Below are 19,885 nucleotides of genomic sequence, written 5' to 3' on the forward strand. Positions count from 1 at the left end.
GCCGGGCCCCTCCCTTGTTTATGCTAGTCTGAATCCCCTATAAGAATAGAGTCAGGGTCAACAGCACCTGTGGACCAGGGCTGCTCATTTCACCCGGGGAGGACAGCTGTTCAGCCCTCACCATGGTGCCTGGTGCAAAGTGGAATGATGGGTGAGACAGGTATGGAGCAATTCTACCACATTCAACTAAACTCTTAACATCTCTGCAGTCTTCTGATCCATTTAAATGAAAGGAAACGTATTTTTTCAAAATGTTGCTGTCTTACGAGAGATTCTTAACTTTGGAAATGTCAGAAGTATTATAAACAGCTAAGTTAAGTAAAGATATTATAGGCAGCCAGATAGGGCTGGGCCCTTGAAAGAGTCAATACGAAAGGTAAAAACACATCACAACTGTGGCTGGCAGTGCATCTATTAGAAGCCAGGCCTCAAGATAAAGACAAGATGACCAGGCCTGGATGTTTCCCCAAGGGATAAGATAAGTGGTAACAGTCGGCCTAATGAAGTCTAGCTAGACACCAGTCACCATGGTAGGTGAGCAAGACCTCCAAGACCCATCATTTCCTAAAAAGGGTCTTTGCTCTTTCCATATACACTTCCTAAGTGATCTGCTTCCCCATTTCATCAATATTGCACAAGCGACTATATTTGTAATCTTATTGGTTATGTCTCACTTTGTACCCACCCTGTGATTTTTTTATCCACCTTTGAATTTTGCTCTATAAAATTTCCCCTGTGAAGTAAGGTCCTTGGCAACCCATTCAGGACCCCTCCTGCCTCTCGGGAGCTAAAATCTCTTCACTGAATAAATATTTTCTACTCTTAACTTCTGTTGTTTCTTAGAATTCATTCTTCAATTTTGGGGAACATGAACTCTACATATCTGACACCTAACAGGGTGAGAGTTATGTTTTCTCCCCTTTATTATTTAGAGGTCCTATATCAAAAGCTCCTTGTAAGTAACTGAGAACAATTAAGTCTTGTCTCCATCAACATGGCACATAAGCCATAAAGGCTAAGAAACATCTATATCATACATGGTAGTACTGTACATTCAATGGCTAAGACATTTACTAACTCTTAAATTATGACTAATAAGGACATACAACCCAAGGCAACTGAGAAACTTCAGCTTTGCCGTATCTGTAAGAACTTGGTCAAGTTATTTGATCTCTCTCTTTCTTAGCCTCCTTATTTGTAAAGTGAAAATGATATCAATAGTAGCTACCACAGAAGATCGTTATAAGAAAATAACGAATTCATCATGTACAGTGTAGTGCCTGGCATCCAACCAATATTTATAGAGCTTCAACTATGCACAGGGACTGTTCTAAGTCAAGAGATAAGGGAATGAACAAAAATCACTGCTGTCAGTAGAGCTCACATTTTGGAACTTAACACTTCACAGAAATATTGCCATATATGTCATAGAAATTTTTTAAAAATATGTTTTGTTGTGTTTTCTCTTCATTCAGACAAAGGACAAATAAGATTTTTATTCAGATTTCTCCTCTGGGATGCTATAGCTTCACATGAGTGCTCATACCTAAAGTTCTATTTTTTATTTCATCCTCATTCCACCTGACAGCCATTCTGCAAAACTAATTTGGGCTGTGAGTCCTCACCCTTAACTTGGCACAGGCATTTATAAAGTGGGACAAAAGCCAGATTCTAGAAATAATTTATTCTGTTCCATCCCTACACTTTTATTCATTCATCTGTTATGCTTAAAAATCAATCAGCAGTGTGCATGCACTGTATCAACAATTTTATTTAGGTTTCACTACAGGACTAGACCAGTGTAACTGCAAACTCCCTGCCAATGGTGCTCTGGAAAAATGCTAGATCTCAGAAGCTAGTGGAGGTCTCTTCTCAATGTGACATTATAAAAGTCATTTTTAAAAATTCTCAAGATTACATTTTACTTTTCTGTCCTCTGTCTTCTCGCTCCTCACCTGACTTTGCTCCCATCAGTCGCATTAGAATATCACATTTGGGGTTGGACTTTTTCTCTTGTAAAAATAGATTATGAAATAAGTACAGGTATTACAAAATAATTATAGATTTACAGATAGGTAAAAAGAAATGTATAAGGACATCCCATGTGGCCAGCTTCCCACAATATTAACATCTTGTAGTATAATATTACAACTGGGGAAATTCATATTGGCAAAATGCACAGACCTTGGTGAGATTTCACTGGGATTGGTTTTACAATAAGCATTTTTCACATTTGAAAATCTTCAGTTACAATCACAGTAAAGCTTGAAATTCATTTCATACATACGTATATATAAAATCTCCATTGGGAAGGGGGAATTCTTTTCATGAACAAATGGGAGAATATGATGTGTAAATACTGTTAATAAGCTGTACAACACTAAATATATTTTAAAAAATATATTTTAAAAAATATATTTTAGCAGATTTCTACTCTTTTCATTCAAGAAAAATGTCTCATGCAAATGAAAACAATGCTTTCACTCCAGAAAGAATAGCTGCTATCAAGAAATCAACCAATAACAAATGCTGGCAGGGCTGGGGGAAAAAGGAACCCTTTTCCACTGTTGGTGGGAGTGTAGACTGGTGCAACCACTGTGGAAATCAGTAAGGAGATTCTTTAAAGAACTGGGATTATTTGGTCCCATTTGACCCAGTTATTCTCCTTCTAGGTATGCTCCTGAAAGAATTAAAAGCATCATACCACAGCGATATATACGCACCCATGTTTATGGCAGCACAGTTTGTAATAGCTAAATCCTGGAAAGAGCTCAAATGCCCATCAACTGGTGACTGCATAAAGGATAAAGAAGATGTGTGTGGGTTTTTTAAATATATAAAATGGAGAATTACTCAGCCATAAAGATGAGCTAGAGACATTTATAGCTAAATGGATTCACTTGAGACCATACTTTTAAGTGAAATAAATAGGACACATATGTGACACATAGGTGTGAGAAACTGAAAGTGTAAATGAGGACCAAAATGTATAATAGATATTGTGAAATGAGAAGAAAATGTTCAAAGGGGAAGGGGAACTAGGAAGGGAGGCAGGGGAAAGGAAAGAAGGGAAAGAAAAAACTGAGAAAAGAAGGATAAAATGGAAACAAAGCTTTTGTAAACAGGGCGGGGTGGAGGGGTTGAAGGGCAGGAAGAGGAATGGGAAGAAAATAAGGACCAAGATATATCATGTTCAGGTACAAGTTCCCAATGACCATAATGTATACCTAAAATGTACCAATAAACTTAAATAATAAAAAAAGAAAAATGTCTCATGAATAGGGTACACAAACAGTAGAACCACTTTCCTGTCTCAGAGTATATGGCAGAGGGAGTGAGATATACAGAATTTTTAGCGAAATTCCATTTGAAGGCATAAAAATCACAAAGTCACAGAGTTAAAAGGGACTTTGGGGCCAACTGGTACACAGTACATGTATTTTGAAAGACAATTGAGGCAGTTTTTTAAGTTCTGATTAAAATTTCAGGTGGTGGACACTTTGTCTTCTGATTTAGCCTTTATTTAGACACCTCTCCATATTTAAAAGCTGTTTATCATAATAGGCTGAAATCTCCCTTGCCTGTGATCTTCACCCACTGGTCTTGGTCAACCATCTGACACCTTGCACAATGGAGGAGAAGAGAAGACAGTCATTGTCACCCTAAATAGTCTCTTCTTTACTTTCAAAAACTCAAGTTTTTCTTTAACATGTTCCTCATACACAAGACTGTTTTTCCTTTTATGGGTCTGTTTATTGGATCAGAATCAAGTAGGGTGTGGACTAAACAGCACACTCAAGAGCTGGACCAATCTCTTTCCTTGCTCTATAGAAGATACTTATATGAATGTCCCTACAATCACAGTAGCATGTTTTGTTGCCTCTCCCCCTGTTCTTTTGTCTTATATTCTCTTGAAGTCAACTGATAGCACCAGGATTTTTTTTTTTCAAGCTTTGATATTTAGTGATTCTTCTCTGCTGCTCCACATATGCAGCTAGCTTTCTGGGTATAGGAGCAAGAATTCATGTAAGTTCTTATTAAATTAGACCTATTGTACCACAGTTGAGGGTTTTTTTGCTAATATCCTGACTGTATCACTTAATATATTTGCTGTCCCTGCTGGCTCCACATTGACTGTAATCTTTAAAAATAGTCCTTGATTCTTTTCTTAAAATTGCTGAGAAAACACTTGAGCATAAAAGGGTGAAAAGGAGATCATTAGAAAGCTATAAATTCTAACTGTAACATTTTCACCTCCTATTAATGTTAAATTTTAATTCAGCATTCAAGTATGAGTTTTTGGTGTGGCCTGACATAAGAAGTAGCCATATACAAAAGACTTCGGTATTTTCTACAAAATTGCATCAGGTGATTCAAAGTCTTATTTATAAAAATCCCATGGGGAATTTATTTTGGAGCCCAGGAATAGGGGAAAAAATTTCTCCCAATTATGGTTGGACTGGTTTGGGTTTCTTTCTGTTTTGACTTAAAAGAAGGTAAAAGAAAAATCAATTGTTCAATTGTTGTATCTTTTATTTATTTCTGTTTATTGATTTCCCCCTTTCCATCCCACTTTATTACCTAACCTTCCATGTTAACAGTTCTGTATTAAAATGTTACTTTTTACCAGACATCATGACACATTCCTCCCCAATGCAGCCAAGACATAAAAATAATCAAGGACATCATTAGGGATATCTCTCCAGATGTTTATAAAGCTTTACGGATAATTATTTTATTCTTAAAGTAGGAGACTTGGGAATTGTTCTCAGAGCTCTAATACTAAAATAAGGTTTTCCTCAGTACTTCAAATTGCTTCCTTCCAAACTTTGTTCTCAATTGAGAATGACATATTCTAAAAAGTCTTTCATATTAATCTCCCCAAGTGGTACCTTTTTTTCAAGGTAGAAATCATTTGATCATTTGTAACTTTTTTTTGGTTCTTCTATTACATAGCCAAAATTAAAAATTTTTTTTCATTAAATATTTATACTTGCTTGGAATTATTTATATGGAAAAGACCTTTGGACTTGATGTTAAAAATGGAAAGTTCTAGAATTGAACAGACTGTTTGTGTAACTGTGAACAAGTTACTGGATCATGACTTTTCTCATTTCAGAAAACTATCTTTTAATGAATACCTGATAAATATTAGGCACTGTTAAACTACCTTTGAAATAGGTAGTTTATAATATATATTTATATAATATATAATATATACTTATATATAATATAAACTAGTGTTGTGTGATCAGTCAGCATTATATTAAAAAGGCAACATTTTAGTCATTACTGCTTAAAGACCATTTGTTATACTTATTTCAATGAATAAACAATGCTTGGCATATTAGCAAAATATGTCAGAAATTGATTTTCTTTGGTGAAATTAGTGGCCTACTAACTAGCACAATATGTTATACATGGAAATTAATTGGTAAAATTATAGGTTTAAAATATATGTGAGATATTAAAGTCTTTTGGAGATGTTGGCCACCTTTCATTAACAGCACATAAATCTTAGGGTGTCCCTTAGTCTTTACCATACAATTAGCTTGGGGAGGATGGTATCAAAGTTTGATCACTAAACCATTCCATTTCCTACTGTCATTTTAATAGGATTTCCAGTTGTTTGAGACTGAATATAAAGGAAACAAAATTCTGACCTTGACATGTTGTCCTATCTGACTCTTTGAGTCTTTTTTTCAATGTTATGATTAAAACACTTGTATGGGCAGAGAACTGGGCTTTTATCAATTTTATAGACGAGTCGATTACTACCTTCCTGCTAATAAATGTTTGCCATCATATACCTCTATGTGTAGTAGAATTTGCTGTAAGACATACTGTATCTTTTATGTAAGTAGCAAAAGCATGATTCCGGGGGCTGCTAACCTCATCCCCTCAAACTTCTTCAGTAGCCACCCTTCCCTACCAGAGCTGTGTAGGACCAGATGATCACAGGACAACTCCTAACAGACATTTTGCCTCACTGTAATTTTCATCAGAGCCCTTATTATCAGTTAATAGTTCTCCTTTCCTATTGGAAACTAAGGTGTAGGGGATAATAATCAATAATCACATGGGTATTGAGGGGCAGAACTCTGTCTGTCTGCTTCTATTGTTCCAGTGCCCCCTTGTCACCCACTGGGTCCTCACAAGGTCATCCCCAGGAATGAACGAGTGACTGTGAAATGCCTACAGCTGTGTTTCCTGCAGCACGTGTGGGTTAGAGGTTCTTTAGCTCCTCAAACTCAATCACCTATTAAATTGAAATGTGTATATTTATTGCTTCTTTTTAAGTCTTTGTAAATAGGGAAGGGTGGAGGGGTTGAAGCGAGAGCAGGGGAATGGGGAAAAAATAAGAGCCAAGATATATCATGTAAAGGTACAAATTCCCAATGATGAATATCATCATACTGTATGCCTAAAATGTACCAATAAAATTAATGAATAAAAAAATTGCATTTAATATATTTTGCTTTTTTTATTGCTTTGCATACTACTGCTTTTAAGCCTATACCCTCTTTTGACCTTTCCAATATATTCAGGGAAATAAATTCATATACAGAGGCCTAATTACTGTTGGGCATACTTTTGTGACCTTGGCCTAGAGCCCTCTACCAGAAAGTTCAGCTCTAGAATTATCAGTTGAAACATGCTTTGAAAAAGTTATAGTTATTGAAAATTCAATAAAAAAGCTTATTTTGAAAGCATTGCCACATAGGAAAAAGTAAATAAAATGGTTACTTTAGATTTGGAATGCTGAGATGGCATAAAATATTCATGGACTGATAATTTTGATGTTCATTAGAGAACTGCACAGTTAAACAAATAGTTCTGAGTAGTATAAAACTATTATTCACACACTAAAAATAAAAAAACAGAAACAAAATTCAAAATGTAAATGTAGAAGAATTTTACTCCCTAGTTACCAATTAAATATCACATCCAAAATGCATGTCTGGATACTGTGTTCTAATCAGAAATCAATATAGCTACAGAGAACCCAAATATAGCTTATATACTAGATTTTATTTATTTATCTATTTATTTATTTTGAGACAGGGTCTCACTATATAGTTCATGCTGGCCTTGAACTGCTGGCCTTGATTTTATGGTGGTTCTCCTGCCTCTGCCTCCTGAGTGCTGGGATTACAGCCAGGCACTACCACACACAGCAAATCTTAGGTTCTTAGAGAAAGATCTTAGGTTACTGGTTAGGTAAACATTGATGTATTTTTGTTTCTATTTCTAAAAATTATACTTTTTGTTTTTTTATGTCTAATGGAGACATAAATATGGAGAGATATTCATTCTATTGGATATGAATCTATTTGTTTAAGAACTCATCATTACCTCTATTCATATACAATGACATCCAATTTAAAAAAATGTACTCTCCTATTTTTACTTTAAAATGTTATATATTTTAATTTACTTTAATGTCATTGGAATAGTATGACGTGTGATAAATAGGTAATGTAATCAAAATTTTTAGGAGAAAAGCTAATACTTTTTTTTATACTTTAGCTACATAGATGGCTTAAAAGAGTGAATGCGTTTTCTTTTTTCATGTGTTATTATATAAACATTAAAATTATCCTTCTTCAAATGAAAGGTACACACTATAAAGACTTTTACTTTCAAGAAGTGTGTTTTTGCTTATAGCAACTTGAAATTATTATGATAGCCAAACATTAGTTCAGTTACAGTATTATGGGGAAGGGTAATTCTATAAGTTGGGAAAATTTCTTGGATGATTTTCCAACTACTTGGTATTGATCATACCTGAGCAAGATGAAATGAAACATAAAAATATAAAATGTATGCTTTTATAGATTCAGTATCCATCAAACTCAAGAAGCTAGTTGGATGCAAAATTATGGTCTGTTATAGGATTTCAACATTGCCTTCAGTAATAGCGGGCTGGGCGGGGGTGTACTTAGGGACAGAATCTGTATTTATTTTAGGCACATACCACTCCATTCACTGAGAGCAGCTGGTCTCCTCTTTTGAGTCCTCCGTGTCTTTCAGCCACCCCTCCAGGAATGATGCGAGAGATATAAATTGGGGAATTTTGCTCTTTTCCTCCCATCACATTAAAACCAAGGCCTTCATCAGTCTTTGGCAGTTCGACTACACGAGGGTGGGAGTGGCCTTCGCTAGCTGCAAAAGCTGCAACTGTTGCCTGAAAGAAAAGATGGTCTTTTGGTAATAAAATGAAGGAAATAAGACTAATCATATGGTTTGCAGGAGGTAGCTGAAGCAACTTCTGATATTTTTATAGCATCTCCTGTGAAACAAAGAACACAAAGGTAGGAGGCTGTCTTTATTTAGATGCCATCTATAAGTCCTTTCTATAAGGCCCACCCAGCTATTTCCAGAACTCAACCCCTATGGTAAACATTTCATGTAGAATTCTTTCACAGTCACCTCCCTTAAGATGTAAATCCTATTTCTGAACTCCAGATAGTTTTGGTACACATATTACCTAGTACTATCATTATTTTGTACATTTGTTGACTATGGGCACCTTAAGGTCAGATTTTTGTCTTGTATTTTTTTGTATGACACACAATCTAACTTGGGGCTTGCACATAAGTGTTTGTAAACAATAAACTGAAGAGCACTTGTGTATTCTTGAGAGTACATATTTACTTTTGCTATTGACAGACCTTGGATTATGTAAATTAAAATTGTTTTTCAAATCCAGAATGCCTAAACTAAAATAGAAACTAAAATGAAACAAAAGATCCAAAGACATTACTATTTCATACCAATATTTGATATTACTATGTGAAACCTTTTATCTGGCAGGATTTTTTTTTTCCTCCTTTATTTTACTTAGTATTTAAACTCCTTCAGGGACACAGGCAAAATGACCAGTCCATAGCTTTATACCTAAATTTTAAAAACATCACTTAATATGTACATAATTTTATTTAAAAATTCATGTTAATTTCTTGAAATAAGCACAAGAAAACAACTTACCATTAGTCCCCACCCACCATAGAAATAATAGCATTTGTGTAGTTTCCACTCAAAAAAAGTCTCTGCCTGCTTATTTTCCACTTCCCATAACCTGCCTTAACCACAGCTAATGAGATGCCTACTACAAAGTGACTTATTCAACACTGTGAAAATATTGATTCCCAAGGACTGTACATTCTTTTTCCACACACAGCATTATCACATCAATTTAGCATTATGCTACTGCCTGCATTTAGTGAAAGGTAGTGAATGATATGGAAATAATGGCTTGTTTTTAGCTACATGCATTTGCTCATGCAAACCTTGTCATCATGCATAAGTTTTAATGGCTGACATGGATGCAATGCAGACAGCCCAGAAACAACCAGAAAATATTGTGCTATTGCAACATTATGCTGCTATCCTGCTGTTCTACATGAATAAGAAATGAGAATGGTAAAACATCACATAATTCACTTTCCCCTTAATTAAACCATGTAGGGATCATTTTTCTGTGTGTGTTCCACTTCAGTACAAGCAAAGCATGATGTGATGGTAATAATACTCTTTTTGCCTGGGTAGAAAAAAATAAAAACTTACTAATCTACACTGTTCAGTTACAGAATGAAAACATAAAAAAAAAACAAGAAAGAAACCAAACAGCAGGTGATGTAACACAATGGAATTAAATGGAAATTTCTGATTATTTTCACTGGTTCTTGCTTCTTACACATTATTAGAAAGAGAAAAGCTTTTAAAAATTAATTTGTTTTCTATTATAACATTTCTGTATTTCTTGAATATGAACTGCATCAGGGATTTTAGTTGAAAACTATTGTTTCCTAATGGACTATCTTCCAGAAAATTTTGTGATCCTACTGCTATATCATTTTCATTAGTAGGGTCTCTGTAATCTCTGGATTTGAGTTTTTAAAGAGGAAAAGCAGTCACTACCACAAAAGGTGACAGGCCTTCCCTGCAGGTCAATGCCACATTCTTTCAGTAAGTAACCCACTGCTAAATTCTCAGAAGAATCCAGATCAGGGGTTGTCAGGTGAAATATTTTCATGTCTAAATTACATCAAGTCTTCAGGCCTGGGAAAATAAATCTTCATGCCCCAAGAAGGAAATAGGTTTTTTGGATTAGAGAAATGTGTCAGGAAACCATGTAGTATTTTGTAAAATGAACCAGTAGATTTGCTTGTGCCAAATGGATTTTTAGTGATTTTAATGAGATCATTCTCCTTTCTTAAGCTACAGAAGCAGCAGAAACGTTCAATTTTCCATTAGGATTTTTACCTGGGAAGTAGTAATGGTTCTAGACTCTGGGCTGCCACTGATGTCTAAATTCTCTTACAGTGTACACACGAGAATACCTGCAACACACACGCGCACAGTCAATTACTAGATCACCAGGGCCAAGGATTTTTTTAAAGTTACTCAAGCCTTACCTTTGCTGTGGCCCTTGCACGGAATTCAGGACAGCCATTAACAGTTATCGTTTCATGCATATATTGATATACCTAAAATGTTTACATAAAAAAGAATGTGTTAGAATATTAAGAATATCAATTATTTCACTGTAGACAGGATGATCAATTTTCCTCGTGGGATAGAAGTTCCCTATCACAAGTGAAATAGGTCTGAATTAATTATCTTGCTGATATGGATCAAATTGGGGCAGAGAGGGCAATCACATTTATTCATAAGTTTTTAATTTGTCTGTCTGTACTTATTGCATATAAAGACTCCTTATACTTGGTTTAATAAGAACTATTTCATGAGTAAACATTTTTTACCATTATATATTCCTGTAGCTATATATAATGTAAGTTATATATGTAGTTACTTCTTGAGTCCTGAGATATTGTAAAACTAGTTTTCTAAGTAGATATTTTATAAATATTTTATAAATCTTGGGATCAAAATACTTATCCTTGGCCCAACCTTTCATGTTGGAAGGTATATGTTACTGGTAATGATATGCATTCATAATTTTAAGCATCTATAACTTAATGTAGTCTGCAAATCTATTTTGCTTTAACATTTCTGCCCATCTGAAAAATGGATAAAGAATATTTATTTAGTAGGGTCATTTTTATTTGAAGGCACTGGATCCTAATATCACACTTGAAATATCAGATATTATTACTAAGTTTGATTACTGAAATATGGTAGATAAAATATTTTCCTTCAGAACTTCTGGGGATAGGATTATAAAGCTGATATCAATTGTGAAATGAAATGTTCATTTTAAATAAACTGCAGTACTGAGAATGACTTATGAAGGTAAGTTTGAAGAAGATATTTGGAAAAAATAAAAAAAGGTTACATATGTTGTACTATATGCTCATTTTGAATTTGAGTAATAAGGCTGTAAGAATCTATTGCATAATGCATAGAGATAACAGTCCATTTGGTATTATGCTGGACTATTTTTTTGAGTGACTCATTAGCTATTACAATAAGGAATAAAATAGAGAAATTGCTATTAAGGTTTGAAGGGGTATATTGGCTCTTTAAATTTCAAATGTTTAAATCAAAGGTCATTACAGTGAATCCAAAATCTGATTAATTCATCAGTTAAACAACTACTTCTTGAGCATCTGGACCTAATATCTTCAAGACATTTTTAGCTGGCTCAATGTCTTTCAAATACATGTGGCTGACTCTTCTCTGAGTCACCTTTCCCAGATGATCTGATCCAAAGGAAATAGACAAAGTGGTCTGGGTTAAAAATTTAGGAGTACAATTCAGATTCTACCTTGGACTTTTGGACCTTCACCCAACAACTAGGATGTTCAATTTCTATGGAAAATCTTAAGGGGGATGAAATCAGGTTTCCAGGTCATCTACGGCATCTGCAAATTCTCTAGGTTACCAGAAAGCTGCCAGACCTATTATTATATTCTTTCCTTGAGGGTGGGTTACTTTTTTTGTAGAGATAGCTCTTCCATAAATAATTCTACTTATTTGCTCTAAGAGCCTATTAAGAGGAAGACTTTCCTTGCCTGCTTCTCTTATTAATAGCAGCTCTCATATCTTATCCATCGTTCCACCTTAACTTATTATCTCTTGCAGTAAGCACTGTACTAGTGTCTGTCGTATCTCCCCACCTCTGAACACTATTCATTTCAGTCATTGTCAAGTACCTACCTAACCATGTCACCACTATGCCACTTGTGCCCTGCTGCCCTTACAGTAAAGGTAACAAAATTAAATGCCTACAGGAGTCAAGCCAGATACAATAATGCAAACACCCTGCCTTCTCTCTAGACTTACTTTCCTACCTCCTGTTCTTGACTCCCACCATTCCCCAAGCATATCAGCCCTCCTAGTTTTCCAGATCTTTGTATATCCTTTTAATTCTGTTTAGAATGCCTTTTCACCTGGCAGACACTTATTTATCCAAGTTTAATGTGAAGATTAAAGTTCTAATTCGAATATTATATCTGCTTTAAAATGTTTTCTGATTCCTTCAAGCAGAGTATCCTCTCTCCTCAGTTCCTGACCATCTGAACTTGCCTTGGTGTTATTTTGTTAATTTTTCCAGGGAAAGTGGCTTCTCTACTTGCATGGAAGGATGTTTAATGAGAACAATTCTTTAGCAAATAACTAGGATGTTACCATCAACTGATTAAGACACAAGGTAATTTTGTAAATGCCTGAGATAGAGTTAATACCTAATGAATACCACAAATTAAGAATAATGATCCTTAATATTCCAATTTGATTTTTAAAATCCTACAGTGGGCTATGCAAGGGTCAGTGCTGTTTAATAACTGTACAGGCTGTAGAGATGGCTTGTAAAGCAACCTGGCCATGCCACTTTCTAATTGTATGATGTTAGTTAAGTACTTGATTTATTTGGGGCTCAATTTTCTCATCTAAAAGATGTGTGCTTAAGATCATAACTAACTTATAAGTTTTTTATGAAGGTTGAATCGAACACATTGCCACATGTTTTAAACCAAAAATCAGCCATTACTATTTCTGTTATTTTTAAACTTTTCTCATCTCATTTGACCCTGAGATCATTCGGTGAGAATCTCCTAGGACTAGCAGTCCAAGGATATTCTTTACAAAAATTTGATCAAAGGCTGAAGTTTTCAACTGGAGAGGTACAGATAACCCCAAAAGAGATATTTGGCAATGTGTGCCGACATTTTGGTTGTCACAAATCAGGAGGAAGGTGATGTCCTTGGGCGTCTGATACTTGGTGGCAAGGAGCTGCTAAACACTCTACACTCACAGAGAAGCTTCCCACACCAAAAACTCATCTGCCAAAATTTCAGAAGTGCTGACACTGAGAAAATGAGATCTGAGGAATCAAGCTGTATTTTTTCTTTTTTTTCATTCCATACTTAGTAAGCCATGAAAACACACTTGTATATTACTGAGGAATAGTTCTTGTACATGTTCAATAAATAATTGTTGGAATAAAATATCATGTTTTTGGTGTCCATTTAATGAGGATTTATTTGTGCCAAATGTAGCACTGAATGTTTTATATCCACAAGTTCATTTGCTTCTCACAATGTATCATTCAGGTTCTCTATACACAAAGAAAGTGAACCGCGGAAATGCTACATGCCCATGACTACACACCTTGTTAGTTGCAGAGTTAGTACATAAACTCACACCTGGATGCCTCCAAAATCGTTCCTCTTTTCAACCATGTCAGTCTTTCTTATATTAAGACAGCAGAATATTAATATTATGGCAGTGTATGTGAAAAAAGCTTGCAAATGTAATAAACATGTCTTTATATTTTGATCAGTAGTAGCTACATACTTTTATTATATATATAATAAAGTATTTATACTATATACAAGAATACAGAGGCTGCCACCAAGTAAGTATATGTGTGTATGTGAGTTCATGTTGTATGTATAGTGGCTACAAATATACAATCTAACAATTCTGAAACTGACACATTTGTCACTCCAAATGCAGGTGAAATAGTATTTTAATCTCCCTTTATGACAACAATGAACTAAAATTATGTGACATAAATCCAATATTGTTATACATCTTTTCTTCCTATAAAATCCAATAGATTTTGATTTATTGGTCTTCAGATGTGTCATGAAGAGGGCATAGTCTGATTACAGAGTCAGGTCAAAGTCTGAAGATATTAATTTTCTTCCATTAGTTGTGTCACCTTGTGAACTTCCTTGTTCTTTCATTTCCTAAGGGACAGAATGTTTCCTTGTGAATCTTAATTTTCAAGGACAGTTATAAAATTTTAAAGAAAGTTATCATGGAAAGCTAAAGTACTTTATCAGATACCCTGAGAGAGTTCTTAAAGGGAAAAGAGGAAATGGTTGCATGAGCTTCATTGAGGGGCACTGGGGCTTGGAGTCCCCCGAATCTTTTGGGTACCACATTTCTGATGAACTTCAGCTACAGCATTCCTAAACACAGTCCACTGGGTAGGGTGGGTTCAAGTTTTAGTACAAGTCAAGTCAGGGATATAAACTCTAGTACAGGGTTTTATCTTACATTTCAACAACAGTAATTTTTAATCTTAAACAAATCTCACAGATTCAATTGCATTTTGCATATTTAGAATTTATTCCAAGCTAAAGAAAATTTACAAACATAGATCAATTGAATACAGGATTGGAACTGGGAGTGAGTTGGTTCAGAAAGTTCATTCATTTGTTCTGCTAACATTCATTTTGGAGTTATGTTAGCCTATGTGTTAAACATCTGGGCTAAATTATGAAAGAAAAAACAGTGCTGTTTCTAAAACTTTCAAAGAACATTAATCTTCACTATAAAATGGCAATTTAAAAATTTTTAAGTGGATTACTTACATTTTCCTTTTCTTTATACTAAAAAGCAAATGAATTACTTTTTCTGGTTGGAAATGTTACCACTGAGAGAATAGCAAATAAAAATGAAGTAAAAGCTTCATTTTGACTTCAATACATTTGTCAAGTTTACAACATTTCTATTTAGACACAGTTAGTCTAAACAGCTAAAATTGTAGATAAGGATTTTTGCTTTTGAACTTTCATTTCTATAAAAGCCAGAGAATATCGCAATATAAACTTTCTAGTTCATAGTCTTCTTGATCTCAAAAATCCCAATTGCTATAGAATAGTAGGAAAGGAATAGCAGATCTGTTTTGTGATTCTTATCCTGGACCCCTTTTCTGTGAGACTTTAAACAACCTACCATCTGTGTAACTTAATTTTCTATCATATAAGATCCTATCTTTAAAGAAGCAGTCAAAGAAGATAAAGTATGTGGTTCCATAAACCATAAGCCCTTATTCCTATTATTCTCTTATTATAACAGTTATAATAGCTATTATTTCTACTATTATTATTACACACACACTTAACAAACCATTGGAACAATGCCTTTAAAATGTAGATCTTCAGCTAGCACAGAGTTTAAAATTTTTTTCTTTGAGTTTAAAACTGAATTTTGATTGTTCTATCTTTTATGGAATAGTTTTATTGCCCTTAGTATTTTGGTGTTTCTTAAAAATTCTTATGTGAGGCAGACACTAGGTAGGCTCACCTCACACAATCCCCATCTCATTCTCCTCCTCCCGTTTGTCTGGCCACATGACCCAGTTCTGCCCAAGAAGAATTCAACTGCAGTTAGAGAGAAGCCTCTGGAAAAATGCTGTTTCCTTGGTGCAGCTGTCCTTTCCCCATCTTCTACTTCTTATTCTGACTATGCATATAATCAGCTACAGTTGCAGCCTTTAACTTCTAGAGAAAGGCCATGAAAGTGTATAGATATCAGTTCTGATTATTTGGGGATCCTGAATCTGGGTAAACAAATGCCTTTCCACTTTAATGAAGAAAACCAGACCTCTTTTCTTGAGGCAGTAAAGTTGGATCTTCTGCTACTTTAAGCCAAAAAAACCTCCTGATTACTATATCTTTCAAGTAAATTTTATGTAGAAGTATGCTATCTTTAGACTCTTTCTCCCTCCAATTCTGAAAGATATAATTTTGTTCATTAAAAATTAGTGCAAATTTGTAGATAAGAGGAACTGGAAACTGAGAGGACAGACTAAAGTCAGTTTTAAAGAAAAGCAGAAGCTAATTCTTTGAAAACATTATTAAGATAACGGAAAGATAAGTCATCAGGGCAAAAATGTGTGCAAAACACACATCTGATAAAACATTGACATCCAGAATCTATGAAGAACTCTTAAAAAACAATAATAAGAAAAAGATTGTATTAAAATAAGTAAAGTACTTGAACAACCACGTCATCAAGGAAGATTTATGGGTAGCAAAAGCAAAGAGACAGTCACCAGAGATATTCAAAAAATAACTATAATTAGATTCATCTGCACAATTACTAGAATCTGTAGGTTTTAAAAAACTGATGATATCTAGTGTAAAAATGCTGAGCAACTGAAACTCTTACACACTGCTGGTGAGCATACAGAATGGGCGTACACAATGGCACAGCCAGTTGAGAAAGCAAGGTAACAGTTTTCTATAAAGCTACACCTACATTTACTGGAAGACTTATTTAGCTACTCCTAATTATCCAAGATAAATAAAAAGTTATATTCATATAAAAATGAGAGGCATTTTTTAAATACCTGGATCAAACTGGAAACAATCCAAATAGCCTTCAGCTGGATAATCTAATGGAGGTACAGGCATGCAATGGAATACTGCTAGGCAACGTAAAGGAACAAGCTACTCATACATGAAACAATGTGGACAAATCTCAAGTGCACATTGCTAAGGGAAAGGAGCCAGACTTTATAGTGATTTATAGGACATTCTGAAAAAAGTGAAATAGTAGGGACAGAAAGCAGATCAAAAGTTGCTGAAGGTCGAGGATGGGGACAAGCTTGACAAAACGTTTGAGAGTACTGGAAGGATTTTCTATTTTGATAATGGAAATAATTTTTATCACCACATGTGATTCTTAAAACTCTAGATCTGGGGCCCGGGATTTAGGTCGGTGGTTCCACCGCCTGCCTTGCAAAAACGCAAGGACCCAAGTTCGATCCCTAGTACCAAAAAACAAACAAACAAAAAAACCCCTCTAGATCAGTGCACAACTAAGGGGATATAGTACTGCATGTAAGTTACACTTTGATATACTTGAATTTAAAACAGCAGAAAATATTTTTTAAGATATGGAAAAGCAAGAAGTATTTTTTTAAAGGCTGAAAATATTCAGAAATTTTATCATGATTTTGGAAACTGAAAATATGAACTTTGAAACAAGGTTTACATATATCTAAGTATTTAATGTAATACAATGACATTAATTCTTGTGCCTCCAATTTTATAAATGTGGAAAATTTTAATGGGTAAAAAGATCTTTTGAAAACGCAGGATGCTATGTGTCCATTGGCTACAAAATATAAACAGAATTACAATTAGAGTCAATTAGCATCAAATAAAACCTTCTGTGACTGGAAAAAAGAAATAAACCTTTCTGTAACTCTGTAAAAATGAAAATGTCATTAGACCAAGTCATCTCCAGAAGGGAAAATGTGGAAAAACAAATATATTCAGAGTTATCAGAGCAAATGTATGACAGACAAAGGCTACTAGGGAAAATTATATGGTCCAAATCTTAGCACATGTTAGTGTCCTTTATGGCTTGTTAGAGGTACAGCTTTTTTAAAAAAAATTTTATACATTTTCTTTGCACCTCAGCACAAATAGCTATTTTATTTTTTTTCACTTAAATTTTTTATTGGTACATTTTAGGTATACATTACGTTTATATTTATCATTGGGTGCTTGTACCTGCACATGATGTGATAATTTGAAATAGGAAGAAAAAGTCCAAAGGTGTAGGGCTGGTGGGAGGGGAAGGAGAAAGGAAAGAAGGGAAAGGAAAAGTTATGAGAACAGAAAAAATGGAAACAAAGTCTATGTAAATAGGGAAGGGTGGAGGAGGTGAAGGGTGCACAGATAATGGGAAAAAATAAGAACCTAGAGGTACAGCTTTTACTAAGAATGTCTTTTTTTTTAAATAAGAAAAAAGTAAGAATTGAGATTGATATTTATATCTAATTTTTAAATGGGTTTCTGGATTCTTCAAATTTTGAAATACAGTTAGGAGATGAATAAAGAAAAGTTATTTGATGAGGTATCTGATTTTAAAATATTTAAATATCTTAATAGCATTAAAAATAAAGTTGAACTTCCTATATTCTTTTATAATTAAAGACCATCTGAGTAGTGCATAAGATTCATAATGCTAAGCCACATATATTTACCATAATATAACATGGAAGTCTTTCTGAAGGCAGATTTTACAGCGGGGAAGTATCCAAAAGAAATTTGTGAATCCTTTGCGACTTTAAGTTTAATTGCATTTAGCAGGATGAAGTCCATGGCTACAAAACCGAGTGCCCTGATTTGAATGCACCTAGTTTACTTGATAGGATTTGAATAAAATAGAAATGCATCTTAAATCACAAGAAAATCTTATTTTAGAATGATTTGTAGAAATAATTCCAGATCAATTGAAAAACGGTTTATCTACTAAGGAAGAGATATTCCAAACTCTTAACTTTTGTCTTGAGTTACTTTTTTCATTTTGAAAAAATGCTAAATACATCTAAGTCTTATTTAAAGCAATAGCTATGCATTTATTTTTCATGTATGTTTTCATATGATTTTGTAACTGGCAAACAAAACATTGTTTAAGATTATAGTGTTAGAATTTCCATAAATAAGGAACTCAGAGTTTGAATTCAATGTCTAGAGCCAGTCATTTTTGGCAAAATAATAAAAAGTAAAAGCAAACGGTGCACATGTTTTACAAATCATGTTGATTATTGTGAAATCATGAAGACTCAAATCAAACCAGAAAAAATTCAAGGACAAGATTTCCTTATTATATCTACATTTCCGCAACAGTCATTAATTTTGAAAAAAACCATGTTACTCATTGGACAGAGACAATGCCCACATATATTAAGAAGCAAAGGATATCTCTATTAGGTCGAATGATTTAAAGAGAGGATTCAGCACTAAAGAAGATGTCTGATGGAGTTACTGGTGAGACCAACACAGCTAGTGACATTTCTTCCAAGATAGGGCTAAGGATTAGGGGAGGAAGTGTCCCCCTTTAGTTCAGTGACAACCAATTGCACCTACGTCTTCAAACAAGGAAGGACAGAAATAGACTCCCCAGTTTCTAATCAAAATGGACAAAAATATATCTTCTTTGAAGCCATTAGGTCCATTACTTCATTATCATTTTATATTTTATTTTATTTTTTGGTACTGGAGATCGAACTCGGGTTCTTGCGCTTGCGCAGCAGGCGGTGAAACCACTGAGCTAAATCCCTGACCCTTCATTACCATTTTATTATTTATTTATTTATTTTTCTTCCACCATTCAGTTTATTGGTACATTTTAGGTATAAAATACATTTACATACATCATTGGGATATTGTACCATTACATGAGTAATTTGGTTCTTATTTTTTTCCCTCTTCCCCTGCCCTCCCCTCACCCCCTCTACCCCTCTCCACTTGCAAAGATCCTGTTTCCATTTTTTTCCCTTTCTCATATTTTTCCCCCTCTTTCCCCTCCCCTCCTACCACATCCCCCGCCCCCTACACCTTTACTTCCTGTTACACAATATCAACTACACATTTTTAAAATTAAAATATCAAGACCTAGGAGACATTACCACAGATTTTACAGAATTTAAAAAGACATAGAAAGCATGTTTCAAAAATCTGCTTTGAAATAAATTTGACAACTTCTAAGAAGTACCTTGGAAGACAAATTAATGAAACTAACTCTAGAAGAAATATAAAATTTGAATAGCACTTATTAAAGAAAGTCTATTCCTAGCTTGAAAACCTACCTATATGACAACAACAGGCTCATATACATTTTAACTGATAAATTATATCAAACAATTAAACCCGAAAAACGAAGG

At 34.3% G+C, this 19,885-nt stretch overlaps 1 protein-coding gene across 3 annotated transcripts in view; it reads right to left on the minus strand.

Annotated features, from left to right (window-relative positions):
* The window catches only part of Lin7a (lin-7 cell polarity scaffold A), a 148,836-nt gene that overhangs the window by 40,095 nt on the left and 88,856 nt on the right, over positions 1-19,885 (minus strand). For 2 of the 3 annotated variants that reach the window (XM_004867520.3, XM_087192524.1), the window contains 2 exons: positions 10,422-10,493; positions 7,979-8,188 (listed from right to left, as the gene is read on the minus strand). In XM_004867520.3, coding sequence (XP_004867577.1) covers positions 7,979-8,188; positions 10,422-10,493 — 282 coding nt within the window. Of the gene's footprint in view, positions 1-7,978; positions 8,189-10,269; positions 10,347-10,421; positions 10,494-19,885 lie in introns of all 3 variants that reach the window. The other variant, XM_087192525.1, reaches the window with a different exon arrangement.

This window comes from Heterocephalus glaber, unplaced genomic scaffold (assembly GCF_053883595.1).
Source record: "Heterocephalus glaber isolate CG9 unplaced genomic scaffold, H.glaber_assembly_v1.0 deba00001572, whole genome shotgun sequence".
In the NCBI taxonomy this organism is placed as follows: domain Eukaryota; kingdom Metazoa; phylum Chordata; class Mammalia; order Rodentia; family Bathyergidae; genus Heterocephalus; species Heterocephalus glaber.